General features: G+C 40.3%; 1 protein-coding gene across 1 annotated transcript in view; it reads right to left on the reverse strand.

Annotated features, from left to right (window-relative positions):
* Positions 1-1,852, reverse strand: part of fbn1 (fibrillin 1) — a 56,857-nt gene extending 55,005 nt beyond the window's left edge. The window contains exon 1 of the mRNA XM_079186647.1: positions 1,622-1,852. Coding sequence (XP_079042773.1) covers positions 1,622-1,812 — 191 coding nt within the window. The 5' untranslated portion in view covers positions 1,813-1,852. The remainder of the gene's footprint in view (positions 1-1,621) is intronic.
* Between the last annotated feature and the right edge of the window lie 13,122 nt (positions 1,853-14,974).

Below are 14,974 nucleotides of genomic sequence, written 5' to 3' on the forward strand. Positions count from 1 at the left end.
GACGCAGCATCAGAAGGTCAATAACCCAATAACCAGTTCAGATCGCTCTCGAGTCAAGTCCATTGTATTCATGAAGACCATCATCACAGATCTGTCTTTGAGGGCTTTACAACCTGTCCAACAGGCAACATCTTCTGTCTTTAGACCCTCGACTGCTGAAAGCTCAGTGATTACTGATCCACATACTGTAACTAATACTGTACCCCCTCTGCAGAATCATCAAACACAGCAGGAATAAGGACACTTCAACGGGATCAAAATTCATTACATGCTCGGTTCCATATCACTCAAAATTCCAGTGACATTTGCAGGATTAGCAAGGCCCCTCCCATAATACTGAAATATGTTTATGCACACATTTTCCACAAAGTCTACTAATGACCCTCATCATAGGTGTCATGATTAGTGAGCAGCTCAATCGAAGACTGATTTTTCCCTTCTTTTTTGGTCCTGAATAGGTTAATCTGTCTTAAAAAGTTTTAAGACAATTTATACAGTATTACCTGCAATTATCTAGTGACCCCTTGGATTCATCTTGTGACCCACTGTGGGGGCCTCGAACCTTATGTTGAGAACCACTGGACTGGTGTTAAGGTGTGTGCTCCTTGTACTGTAGGGCGCGGCCTGGCATGCCGCATTTGGCACTTTTCTAATACAAAATATTGTTGGTGAGGAAAATATTATGCTGCATAAGGTGTTTCATTTGAATCATTTGAAGTAATTTGATACACCTGTAAAAAAAAATATATATATATGTATAAATAAAAGATTCTATCTGACATGGAAGTGACTGCCTGGGCCATCCTGCTACAGGTCTGTAACAGTCCTATTACATTTGTGAATTTCTAAGCTTCGACTGGGCATGTATTGACTGTACAGTGTAACTCCAAACAGATCGAGGTGAAAAATGAAACCTGATGGATGTCTGGTTACGTCAGCGTGACACAGTATGCGGCCTGTATGCACTTCCTTCCTCTGAACCCAGATGTTCTGATAAATGAATTTAAAGCATGTCAAATAAAAATGCCTGTGGAGGATGCTCATTGAGCTGTCTACAGTGTGACCTTCATCAGCTGCTTGCTGTCATCGCTGGACACACAAGTTCTTTCTTTTCTTTTCTTTTTTCTCTCTCTCCCTCTCTCCATACATACACACATGCACAAAACCTCTCCAGCAGTGACCCACTGTGTACAGCTGCAGATGTGATTTATCCACAACTGGGGTGTGGTGTTTTTGGCCAGAGGGATTAGACTGTTAGTCTCTCCCTCTTTCTCTCTCTCTCTCTGCCACAGCCACACACGACCAATGGCCTCCTTTGTTTGCATGTAATTTATTATTGCGGTCGGCAGGAATGTGATATTCCTGCCAGTATCTAATTGCTCCGAACTTCCCATCACAGACAATGTCACTCATGGGTCTCAGCCTGCCTGATTCAAAAAAAGTGTTTTCTGACCTTCATTGATCATGAAGGAGTTCTAAGAACAGACACCTGCTCTAAAACACACATGAAGATGCTCATTTAAATTAAAAGTTGCGTGTAAAAAAAAATAACTGGCATACAGTGTTAGAAAAGAAAAATGTTCCAAAATCGGACCAATAAGGATTATCATAGTCACATTACCCTCTGAGGACGTCCGAGCCTCCCCTCCTCTTGGCCCTGCTGGCTCTGGAGTCGGTCTGCTTGGTCAACGTCTCGCTGTCCTCGGTGTCCACCACCTCTGCAGTGTCTCCAAGCTCGGTGCAGAGCGACAGCAAGGCCAGCAGAGCCACGGCCAACTGCAGCAGCCGTCCTCTACACTTACTGTCGGGCATATCCACTCTCAAGTGTACACAGCTCCAGTGCTCGGTAGAAAAAAAATGTATCCTAAACTAGTTTCCCAGCCCCGTCGACCTCTGCAGTTTGGAGTCAAAGCTGCAAAAAAATACGAAAAAAAAAAAAAAAGTTCAAATAGTTCAAAAAGGTTTGGAAAAGACGCAGAGGAGAGCGCAGGAGATGCTGCGCACAAAAGAAAAACAACTGTGCTGCACTCTGAGAGGTGGCTGCTGTGATATCACTTCCATTAATACTTTATAAAATCATTCAGCTCAAGAATCGCAAAAGCAAAGCATGCAGTGTAGAAATGATCATGTGCAAAACTGCGCACGAGTGAGTCGTTACTTTACCTTGTCTCCCGAACAGGAGATTCGCCTCAGACCCGACAGAGGACTACTTCACTCTCACTTGCAGGTACTGCTAAAATATAAGTTTAGAGGAAAACTGCGGAGAAGAAGAAAAGTCACTCAAACCTTTCGCTGAGCTCCTATAAATAGATGCGCATCGTAACTTCTAGAGTCTGCTGGTGCGCATCCAGTTGTGTGTTGACTTTGCACAGATAAGTTAAAGGAGCTGATGCATTCCAGAGGATGAGAATGGCAAAACTCACTGTGTCTCTCCCTCTCAGCAGCGCTCTTTCCTCATCCCTGCTCTGCTCAACTTTCCCTAAAACTTTTTTTTCTCTCTTTCTTCCGCTGCTCTCGCGATACAAAAGCTTGAGTGCAAAAAAAAAGCACAAGTTAAACTTTGGACCACTAGCTTCGACTTTGAACCTTAAAGTAAACTCATAGAAGTTTAGAGGGAGAAGACAGAGCTTCTCATGCATTCATTTGTGTCAAATATAGACTATAAATAATCTGCTTTTGTTTTTTTTAAACAATGCACCTGTTAACTCTTTACTGTAAAGTGTGGCATGTGCCACCTCCGAACAGGGAAAAGGGTTAATAACTTGTAAAAATGCCTTTAATAATGTTGATAAACAATTTGCTAATTCTATCAGTTATTAGCCATTAATAAAAACTAAAATCTCTTTGGCTGGTAAAGTCTGCAGGTATAAATGTTAATAAGACATCAATAACGTGTTTGCTGCTTACAATTCTGCAGCTTGCTGGAAGAGAAGAAACAACTTCAAATTGAAGTCCATTATTATTACAACTCATACATCGTTTAAATGTTTACTATTGAAACAGGTGCCCAAATGTCGCCAGAGAATCATGATAGCTAATTTGTCAGTGACTTCTAAATAGACACACTTCAGTTCACAAAATCCCAACTTAGTCCTTGTGAATACAATATGAATATGTTTCAATCCTCATCTAGTGTTGAATTATATCCTTTACATATATACACTGTGCATGCTGTGTGTTTTGAGGAATTTTGTCCAGCGCAGTGATAGTTTTCACACACACTGATTCATGTCTGCAGCCACACCCAGCAAATATAGAGTCAGCCTGGCTCCTCTCTCAAGTATGCTATCACTCTAAAGCCTCTTGACACTGTATATTCCACTACATTAGTTTCCACTATCAGCTTTTTCCCTTCTTTCTTGCTCTCATTATCATCCACATTCTCCTCTCGCACATGTCCGAACACGGTCTCAACCAGCACTTACTCATAGATTGTGTTGATTTAGCACATTCGATCTTACACTTTTGACCATGGACAATAGTTTTCATAGTAGTCATGAAATATGACCACGACAGAACTTTGCAAGTGAAACATTTAATTTTCTGTTTCTGTTGACCCACTCTGCTGTGCCTCTAAACCGCAACCCTAAGCCCTTTTCGTCACCTCTTCTGTCAAAAAACAAATGGCGGTGACCTGCCGAAGCTGTTCCAACATGCGTCTCGCCGTATGTAGTATTACATCTGGTGCACAGGGTAGTATATATATTATTAACTTCTAGAGCTTTTCTTTTCCATCCTCTGACACTCAGGTTGAGGCACGCATCTCCACTAGCCTCGCCGACATCTCCAGTTGGATGTCTGCCCACCTTCTCAAACTTAGTCTCAACAATACTGCACTGCTTTTTTTTCCCCCTGGAAAGTCCTGCCCTCTGCAAGGCCTCTCCATCACCGCTGACAAGACCACGTTTACTCCTGAACTGACTGCCAAGAGTCTTTGTCTGCCTCAAGACAACTCAGACAGCACTCAGAGTGCAATCCTGCAAGTTTGCTAATTTTTTTTCTAATCACTGTCCTTAAAAAGCTTAATTATTTTCTTTGTAGTTATGTCCTGTTTGGGCTACTGCAGGTCTCTCTCAGAAAAACACGCCCTGTAAACCCCCCAACCACTCCACCAAAATATTGGAGGCTGCCCCATCTTCAGTTTCATAAGTTTCTCGATCTACTCCCTTTGTAAACTCCCTTTCCTTCTCGCCCATGACCTTCTATATGTAATTTGAAATGCTTAGGCTTTCTGCTTCCATACCTCCATGTCATGGTTCAGATGTTTTCTTGCCCTGCAGCTCTTCTGCTCATCGCTTCACTAAGTCTCCTCTCATCTTTTTGCCAGCTGCGTAGTGGAGGAAACAAACGGTGTACATTTTTATTTGAATCAGCGCCTAGTATACTTTCTTTTTTGCATGTTAATGACTTCACTTCTGAATGATGAAATAATCCAGATTTGTATATGCTGATGACACACTACAGTATTTTATCAATATGATTTGAATGCTCCCTTGATCATTTAAAAAAACTATCTCCTGAACTCTGTAATTTGTTAAAATCACCTTATTATTAAAAAAATTGCATTATGCATGTGACACCCGACTAAACTTTGATCTTAAATAATGAGGCAACAGTCAGTTTGGGTCAAAGTGCCATAAAAGGGTGGTTTATGATAATCGGGGTCACTAGCATCAATTCAAGAAGTTAAAAGTTGAAGTATCTTGTAGACTTGCAGCGCACCAATCAGCAGGCAGATGCACTGGAAGTATGCTATCAGTGGATAGCTAAAACTACACACAAACCCGTTTTCCCAATAACAGGAAAAAAACACAGGAGCAGGAATGAAGCTGACACACCTGTGTTTCATGAGCAGCTTAACCGTTGAGGTGCTGGGTCCTAGAGTCCCTCCCAGTACCCATGTATTGTTTTTATTGTACAGCATCATGTCTCATTTGCTACTGCTGTTGAAAATGACAAATTCCTTAACCACCAACCAGTGATGGAAGAAGTACTCAGACCTTCTACTTACGGTAAGTAAAAGTAGTGATACCACAGTGTTAAGTAAAAGCATGCGTTTAAACCTTCTTTAACTAAAAGTACAAAAATATTATGAAAATATACTTATATAAAAGTCATTATGCAGAATGGCTCATTTCAGATTAATGTATATTACATAATTGAAATAAAAATGATTAATACATTAATGCATTTTATCATTACAGCTGGTTAAGACGGGACAACTTTTAATTACTTTATATGTTGCTGTGTATTGTACATTTCCCCCTAGAGAACTCCTATTTCATTTGTTGATTATATTTTGTGTTATCAAAATATGTAACTAGCAACTAAAGTTACTAACTTTTGCACTTTTATGGCATAAAAAGTACAATATTTGCCTCTGAATTATAGCAGCGGAGAAGTATAAAGTAGCAAAACATTGATATACTCAAAAAAAAGTACAAAACTTGAGCAAATGTACTAGTTAGAGTTGGGAGTTTTTTCCTTATCCGGCTTGAGTGTCAAAGAATAGAGGATGTTGCATGCTAAACTGATTGTAAAGCCCCAGATATTCTGCTATATAACTGACTTTACACCACTGCCATCATCTGTTATTCATAAATTCATATCACCAAGAAGCTAAATCAGAAACTATACATATATGTCAAACAACATACATTCAAGATTCATGTCAAACCTCGGGGTTTGTCTTTATATATTTGGATGTATTGCTCTGTCACAGGCAATTTCCTTGACCTCCATCATTATATATACTGCACCTGGCTTTTAAGAACAGTCTCTTCCTTCGTATACTTCATGATCTATTACCAAGTCAAGACATTAACTCATTTACACAGCTGTTGGACAAGCACATTTTTTCACACAATCTTTCAGATTTTTATTGACTCAAGCCCATGTTAACCACCATGGTTTGGAGTAATTAATCACAATTACAGATCACCTTCTCCTATTTCTTCTCTCTGCTACTCAGTTATGATTTGCTGACTGAATCCATTCCCTCTCTTTTGCTCTCTTACATTATTATCTTGTCAGTGAAATATTATTTGAGGCTCAACATCCCTGTGCCATATGAAAGTAATATAATAGTGGAATAACTGGTGGTAAGGTTGGTGAAATATGAATGTAAATGAGAGCTGAAACGTTATCTTTCTATTAGACATGTTGTAAGATAGGAACATCAATAACAGTAAATGGTATGTATGAGTTGACAGAGGAGACAAAGATCCAGAGGAAAGGAGAAAAGGTCTTGAGTCAAGGAATGAGAGAGTCTGGGGGAGAGGCAGAGGGCAGAAGTGGCCACCGTTGATTGGTTTGTTTTGACAGTAAGACAGCCTCTCCCTGGTCGTCATGGAGCCTCGACTCTCCCTCTCTCTCTCTCTCTCTCTCGCTCTCTCTCTCTCTCTCTCTGAGCGTATAGCTGAGATCAACCTCTGAAACATAAGCATGGCCTTGGTGTGAGGAGCTGAGATGAGGCTGAATAGCTGTGTGCTCGAGCGTAAAGTGGTCTGTGGCATGTTGGTGGGAGTCAGAGACTGCTCACTGGCTTTGACACCCCTCGACGTCGGGCATTGACGTGCTTCTATTGCAGATGTTCCTTCAGCCAGCTGTAGAAAGTAACTCATACATTCACCTAGGTGCTGTGCTTAAAGGGACCGTTTCACATTCAGGGAAATATGCTTATTCGCATTCTTGCTGTGAGTTAGAAGAAAAGATCCCGCTCACATGTTTATCTGGTAAATAAATCCGGATGTATGCAGAAGCAGGCAGTGGACAAAATAACACAAACACCTTACAATGTAAACACAAAATAAAGCCTCAAAAACTGCAATGATGTTAAATTAACGCCAATGTGTATTGAAAGTTCAATATTACATAAAAGGTATTCATTGCATGGCAATTATATTATATGTATACAGGGCATTACCTCATTGGTATGTGTAATTAAAGCAAGAAATCTGATATTTGGGGAAATATGCTCATTTTCTTTCTTGCCGAGAGTTAAATGAAAAGATCGATACCCCCCTCTAAAGGAGACATTTAGTTTGTTTAATCCTTACAAAAACAAGAAATAGTGTAAAAATGTTCACATTTTTACAGGGTTTTGATACATGTTAATTTGAGATCTAAGATTAAAGGAAAGCTGTTGTTGTTTTTTTTAAATCTATCAACTGATTCGGGCTAACTGTTTCCCCCTGTTTGCAGTCCTTGAGCTAAAGTATCTCCTGGCTGTAACTTCATATTTAGTGTTGTGTTAGTGTTAATCTTCTAATCTAACTCTTGGCAAAAATGAAGATAAGACCCAACATGTTAAGTACAGTTTTTAGGTATTTTTTGAGTACTTATTATTATATATATTCTCCTAATTCATTACATTCCAGAGGGAAACATATTTATATTTAATAGTTTACGTGACAGCTGTAGTCAGCCCTGTAATCATGATAATTATATCATTACAAAATGTCAAAGGTCAATTGGGTTATAAATGTGTCGTCTCCAAACCCAAACTTAGATTACTCATTACTAATTACTGCATTAGTAATAACAAACAAATAATTACAGGTGTATAACACTCTGACATGCAGAGGATCATTTGGATGAAAATGCAGAGAGACCACCACTAAAGACAAGAATACGTATACTCAAACACACACGCACACGCACACGCACACGCACACGCACGCACACACACACACACACACACACACACACACACACACACACACACACGCACGCACGCACACACACACCATACTGTTAGGTTGACGTCAGAGCAGAGCGTACTGCAGGATTGTTTCTCCTGAAGCTTCAAGTCATGTTTCTCAACAAGACGTATTGTGAGAGAAAACTGATGGATAGCAGAGAAGGGTTGCCCTCTGCTCTTCCTCAACACAGAGGAGGTGTCATTTACAGTAAGACACCACCTCCCCCACCCCACCCTCCTTCTCCACCCCACCCACCTCTGCGTCTCACCCCATCCTTTCTTCAGTTAATCCCCTTAATGTTAGTAACTGAGCGTGGGTTTCATTTTGGGGAATGTTTACTCCACTGGCCTGAAATGGCTGAACTAAAAAGCCTGAAATAGCAAGACTATAAAGAGGTTGGATTCACATGTTTTATGAGTGTAGTCTGGTTATTTCTGCGGAGTATTTCAATACCAAACACCAGGCAATTAACTTATTATCATCTAATAATAACACAACTCGTGCACTGAAATGTTTCTTGCTTTAATGTTCACCACGACAGAAGCTCATTTTTCTCCGGCTACGTCACAGATATTCCTTCACCGACTCCTTTTCTGTGTTCATGTATTTCATATATCCCAAGGCAGTTTTTAATAGCTTAGATTGAGCTTGTCTCTCACTGTGCTGCGAGCAGTAACTGCAACGAGACTTTCTCACACTGTGTGTTGTCTTTGGCTTCAGCAGCTACGGTTCATTTCCTTTTGTCTTCTGCAGCACAACTGCTGCCAATATTCATGTGAAATATTTCAAGAAAATGAGCTGCAGCAGAAATGAGTCTCCACCTCCTCCCCTCCTCCCCTCCTCCCCTCCTCCCCTCCTCCCCTCCTCCCTCTCTCTTTCTGTATGTATGTGTGTGTCTGTATGTGTGTGTGTGTGCAATGGGGTTACTTCTACTTATTCTGGAGTTGGCTTTTTTGTCATAAGGATAATATAATGATAGAATTCTATCAACAGTTTGGGCTTGGCCGTCTATTATCACATATGGTCTCCTTCACTAACTCTCTCACACACACACACACACACACGCACACACACATACAGTGCACTGCTGCAGTACAAAATCACCACAAAATAACTCTGAGGAATCCCCTTTTGCCTCCAAATGGATCACTTTCCCTGTGTGTACCTGGACTCATTTCCCTTAAAAAATTGTTTCACCAGATGAACAGAATAGAATTTTTCGGGTCATAAAAAGTTGTAATTGGTCCCTTTTAATGGTGAGGATGCCTCTTTTAAGCAACAGTTATGAGGAGAAGGAGGAGGAGGAGGAGAGGGGGAACAGGGTTGACAGTATGAGTCATCTCTAAGTGTCCTGGGACCAGTGTTTAATGGTGCTCACCCTGGATGTTTTTCGTCCGTGCTCTGCCTCTGGCGTCACCCCTGATTGAGAAAACAGGACACTGCATTAGAACACCCCCCATGGATGGAGAAAGGTAGTGAGAAAGCCTCTCAAATCCCAGATCCTCAATCTCAGCTATAAACACTTCTGAATCTGCTGGTATAAACACCCAGGAGTGTATGCACGTTCCTTTTGTGTGTGTGTGTGTGTGTGTGTGTGTGTGTAGGGAGCTTCACACAAACCCAATGCAGAAATAGAAGGGACTTTGGGGGAATAGGTTGACAATTTTGGAAATATGCTTATCTGTGTTCTTGCCAAGAATTAGATAAGAAGATCAATATCACTCTCATATCTGTCTGTTAAATATAAAGCTATAGCCAGCAGCTGCTTATCATATTTAATCTTAGCTTAAAGCTTAGCTTTTTATCTTAAAGACAAGAAATAGGGGGACACAGCTAGCCTAGCTCTGTCCAAACTGACAAAATCCACCAACCAACACCACCTCTAAAAATCACTAATTAACAGTTTGTGTTTGTGTAATGCATACAAACACCAAAGTGAAAAATTATAAATTGTAGTTTTACCGGAATTGTAATCCTTTCAGTAATTGTGTTTACATTCTTTCATTTACTTTGTGATATAGAGCCACAGTGGGCTGTGACTTACAGTACAGAACTGGCGTTGTGTTTATGTTGCTCCATTCACACTCGAGAGCTGTAATCGTGGAGAGTAGAAGGTTTGCAGTGGGGATGGCTTTGTGTGTTCACTATGTGTCCCGATGATGGTTAAGGTGCATAATCGCAATGTGGCCAGTTCAGCTCTAGCGACCTCTGTTGCATGTCATACCCCTCTCTCTGCCCTTGTTTCACACTTGCCTCTCCACTGTCTGCCATGCAATAAGGTGGGAAAAAAAAAACCTTACTTGTAAGACAAAATACAAGTAGGTCTGTCTGTGAGTCCACAGTAGTCTATTACATAACGAGCCCTGGAAACAGTCGCAGTCTAGTTAGGTTTAGGCCCCAAAACTTGGTTTCAGACTTGCATGAAGACCATGCATGAAGCTGCACTCGCTACATAATAAAACCTTGAAGGACCAGTTTGTAGAATGCAATGGCATCTAGCAGTGAGGTTGCAGATTGTGTGACGGAGAACTGCGGTGGCCTTCACAGAAAGACCCTCTATAGAGCCAGTGATGGTTTGTCTGTTCTGGGCAACTGTAGAAACATGACAGGACCGCTCCATATATGTAGATAAGAAGGGCTCGTTCTAAGCTCACGAAAACACCATTCTTAGTTTCAGGAAATTACACACTATTGAAATGATAGTTATGATTCCAACTAAATCCTACACACTGGACCTTTAATGCACAGTTATATACTACAGGCTGATGTTTTAACATAGCTCCCAGTCTTAATGCTTAAGCTAACCTAAGATTAATATGTCTTGGCTGTAGCTTCACACTTAACGGACAAATGGTGGTATCAATATTCTGATCTAACTCTTAGCAAGAAAAAATATATAAGTGTATTTCCCAAAATGCTGAACCGCTGCCTTTAAGGAAGTCTACTCCAGAGGTAATACCTCATTGAAATACACTTGCCCTGCAATAAAAACTACAGTTTGCAGTTAATAATATATTTTCATACACATTGCTGTTAATTCTACTTCAGGCTGATTTTGGGGGTTGCAGTTTGTGGTATTGAATTGTAATATATTATAAGGTATTTGTGTTATTTTGTGCACACACTGTGTTTGAATACATACCGATTTATTCAGGGTCTTTCCCCCGCGGGGCACAGTGGATAGTATTTTTGGCTTGAGCCATCCATCCAGGCTGGTCTAGCCGCTCACTTATCTCCCCTCCACATGTGATTTATGCAGAGTCAGTGTTCCCCCACACGGATCTGACCATCTTAGGGATGGAAAACATTCCCTGTTGAGTTTTCCCGCCAGGGGTTCGCCCTCACCATTTGTAATAGACACTCAGCACAGATGTAGAGACCCATAAACACACTCTATGCAAATAGACACATTGAGAAATACACTAATATACACACTACTTCAGTATTAATGGGATACATTTATGCTAAGGCGTAAATGCTTTCTTGTAAAAAAGGGTGAACAGAATAGGAGGTAAGAAGAATGACAGAGAAAGTTTTCAACAGAGATACTGTAGATGAAAAAATGGCAGTGATGGAAAAGAGAATTTAACTGCTGAGTTCTGTAGACAAAGGCTTCACTTCCTCATTGTTTGGGCCTGACTACTATGACAACTACTTTACTATGTGTAAAAACAAGACTAAGACTCTACAGCAATGCTAGCGGCTCTGTGGGGTTGCACTAACAGTACTTTGAGCTGAATACTGAACTTCAGCATGATAACATATCACATTGACAATGCTAACATGCTAATTCTTTATCAGGTCATGTTTAGCATGTTTACCATCATTTGCTGAACAGCCCAAAACACAAAGTACAGCTGACAATCATTTGGAATGTCCTTAGTTTTGCAGGTGTTTGGCAATAATATTGGACAAACTGAAATGTTGGCCTGATGACAAGTCAGATGATCACCAAAGTTACACTATTGCACTTTAACGTTTAAACAATTTATCTACAAGATGTTCAGCTATTTCACCGGAAACTGAACATTTTGACCTGCTGATTGCACTTTATGAAAAGTAAAGACATCGTGAACGTCAGTAGGATTAATCCTCTGGGACGATAATCCATCTAATAATTGAGACATTTAAGTGTGGGCCAAGGTGGTGGACCAAATGGCAGAGTGACCTACATTGCCATTGAGTGGTGTCGCTAATAATAACGATCATTTAAAAAATCCAACTTTGTTTCCTTCTGACTTTATTAAAAAACAATATGTAGAAAAGTTTCCTTGCCACAATGTGAGCTTGCATATTCAATGAAGGTGATAATATATGCAAATGTTTAAAAAGCCTCATTATTACACCAAATAATGAAAACATATTTTAGCTTTATATGTTATATGGATATGAACAAGTATATATTCCCTCTGTTTGACAAAAAGTCATTCAGAGACCAAAAAATGATACAGTGTTGCCCAAAGAAGTGGTGCTAATGTAGGGGGTCAAAGTAATGTCAACACCAATCACAGATAGATAACAAATTATATCCATTGCATTGAACTATATTTTATAGCCAGGGTCTCTAAGACAAGCAAAGTCTCATAAAATTGGGAAAAGTCATGGAGGTATCAACGTGATAAAAACAATATTAAGTGGGTTTTCTGAGCTGCTAAAGATGCCCCAGGTTCTCCAGGAAAACTACAAACAAAAAGTCTCAGCAAGACAAAGATTCACTGAATCATCCCTAGAATCAAAGTTTTGATCCCGGCCTCTGCTTGAAATCCAAAAGGAGAAGTGTGCGCTGCCGGCCAAAGCAAGAGGAAGTGGCAGAGGAATGGAGAGCGAAAAGAGTTTAACACTGGAGGAAAAGTTGCCTTTTGAAGTTTGCCAACAGAAAAGTTTTGATTCAAGTCTCCCACATCTGCCTGCTGCCTCATGCAACAATCCTGGAATCCCCCACCCCCTCATCATCACCATGTCACACACAGTTGCGTTTTCATGACTTTTGGGGGCATTACATTGACTCACATTCATTTTCTGGAGACTAAACCAAGCCTTCACCCTAAAGGGTAATGACCTACCTTATGGGGACCCCCATTTTGTCCTCACTCACAACAAAGACACTCCCCTGCACACACAGTCATACACTTGGAGCAGAAGCTATTGGCATGACCTAGTTTCCAAAGGGTTAATGATAAAGAGAGAGTGGAAAGATGAAGAAACTTCAGGGCCTATTGTGCTTTAGGACACAGTGTGTTGTGAATGTGAGTATACGTGTGTGTTTTTGCTCAGAAAGGCCTGCCAGAACAGTCCATACACCCATCAGAGCTTCAGGGACGAGCCGTCATGCTAAGCCGGGGTAGAGGGCTGAGGCCTGAGTGTAGAGGGAGGTAAAAGCTCAACTAGAGCGCTGCTGAGGAGTGAGGCGATAACTGTGGGGGTTACACACACACACACGCACACGCACACGCACACACACACACACACACACTCATCCACTCTGCACTGACTCTGGCCAACAGCAACTTACTGTATACTCATTTAACAGAGACTTTTGGCTCACTCCTCTGCACAGCGTGCCCTCACTGGTTCCTGACTTGTAGACTTGTGGAAACAGGAAACAGAACCAAGGAACCAAAAACTAGCCCGTCTCTTTATTTGTGTGCATTTGTTTGCGCACCTCACATGACTCACTCGTCTCTAGAGGAACATACGTGTCGATCTTGACATGCTGCTGCAACACGGCCCAGTCAGTGGCCAAGTCTTGTTTGGTTTCCTCCCAGATTTGAACTCTGTGTGACTCTGATAACATTGAAATGAGGAACAATTTCATGCTCTCGTACTCTGGGCGCTTTTTATGACTTTAATTGTTCCATTAAGGCGCTTCAGGGTCTGGGAATGCTTTGTCATATGCTCAATATGCGTGTTTGTGCGTGAGCGAGCGCCCGAGTGTGTGCGCACGTGTGTGTGTGTAAAGTGAATGCCCTCAGGCTCATCAGCACTCAAGTTTATTCTATAAAGGAATTCAAGGAGTTTACTTTTTAATGCTCTGGATCTGAACCAAAGACACAGAACCTGAAGATTAGACTGAATGTTTATCATTTCCTGTTTCAAGAGTCATGTCACTGCCTCGGTTCAAGGAATGCACACACATGTACTAACAAATGCACACACATGTGGTTGCATAGATTAAGATAAATACCTACTGTTTCACACTTTTCATTTCTGCTGGTGATGTTTGTCTTCAAAGTTTAAAACTTCTCAGTGATAACTCATGTCTACATTTATTACTGGTGCTGATGACTTTATCATGGATGTTTTTTCAATTAGATTATTATAAAAATGATTTACAGGTGAACAGAGTGGTCATGTATGGAGGCTATGATGATTTACTCCTTGGTTTATATAATTGAAAATGTTGTAGATATTGTTAGTATAACGATTATCAAGTCGACATATTCAAATAGCTTTTGTTTGTCTAATTGCAAGTCCAAAACCCAAGTATATTTGGTCTACTATAATAGCAAATATTCATACTTTTCCTATTCTGTCAACTAATCAATTATTTAAGGAATATTTTCAGCTCCAATTGAAATTGTTTAATTCCTTCTGAGTAATTTTATCGGGTTGCAGTTACTATAGTACGGAGTAAATATAAAATGGTTATCCACAGTAACGCGTATGTATTAATATAAATAATTGTTTGATCCGTTTTATAGCCTGCTTAGTCCACATAAATGCCCCAATTAAAACAAATCTGAAGATTTCAATATGGAGGTTTGAATAAATCTCCATTATCTAAAGTAAATAATATTAATAATGGTAATGACATACACATATAGTAATTAAATAGCAAAATTTAAACATACATACCTTAAAACATCATGACAAATTATAAATAAATGCATTCTGAAATATCCTTCAGCATCATCTTAATAATCCTAATTAAAATTGCCAGTATTGGTTTTTATTACTTTTCATGTAAAATCGCTAAAAAGGTGGCCCAGTTTATGTTCCTCCCAAAACTGCTTATATGATAACGCCACACAGGTTACCAGCTGCTGCTTTGACATGAATGAGGGGTCGGAGGTCAAACAGTGACCTCACAGTTTTGACAACATGTGTCCATCAGCAGGCCTCACACATCTGCAAGACAGGCATCACACACATGGGTCATTGCTGCTCTTGGTGAGTTGTTTTGGGCGAGGTCCCTGTGACTCAGAGAAAGTCCAGAGAGACGTAATAGAAGCAGGAAAATCACTTAACTCGGTTGAAGAATCACTTAATGT

Source organism: Pholis gunnellus (genome assembly GCF_910591455.1).
Source record: "Pholis gunnellus genome assembly, chromosome: 1".
Lineage (NCBI taxonomy): Eukaryota > Metazoa > Chordata > Actinopteri > Perciformes > Pholidae > Pholis > Pholis gunnellus.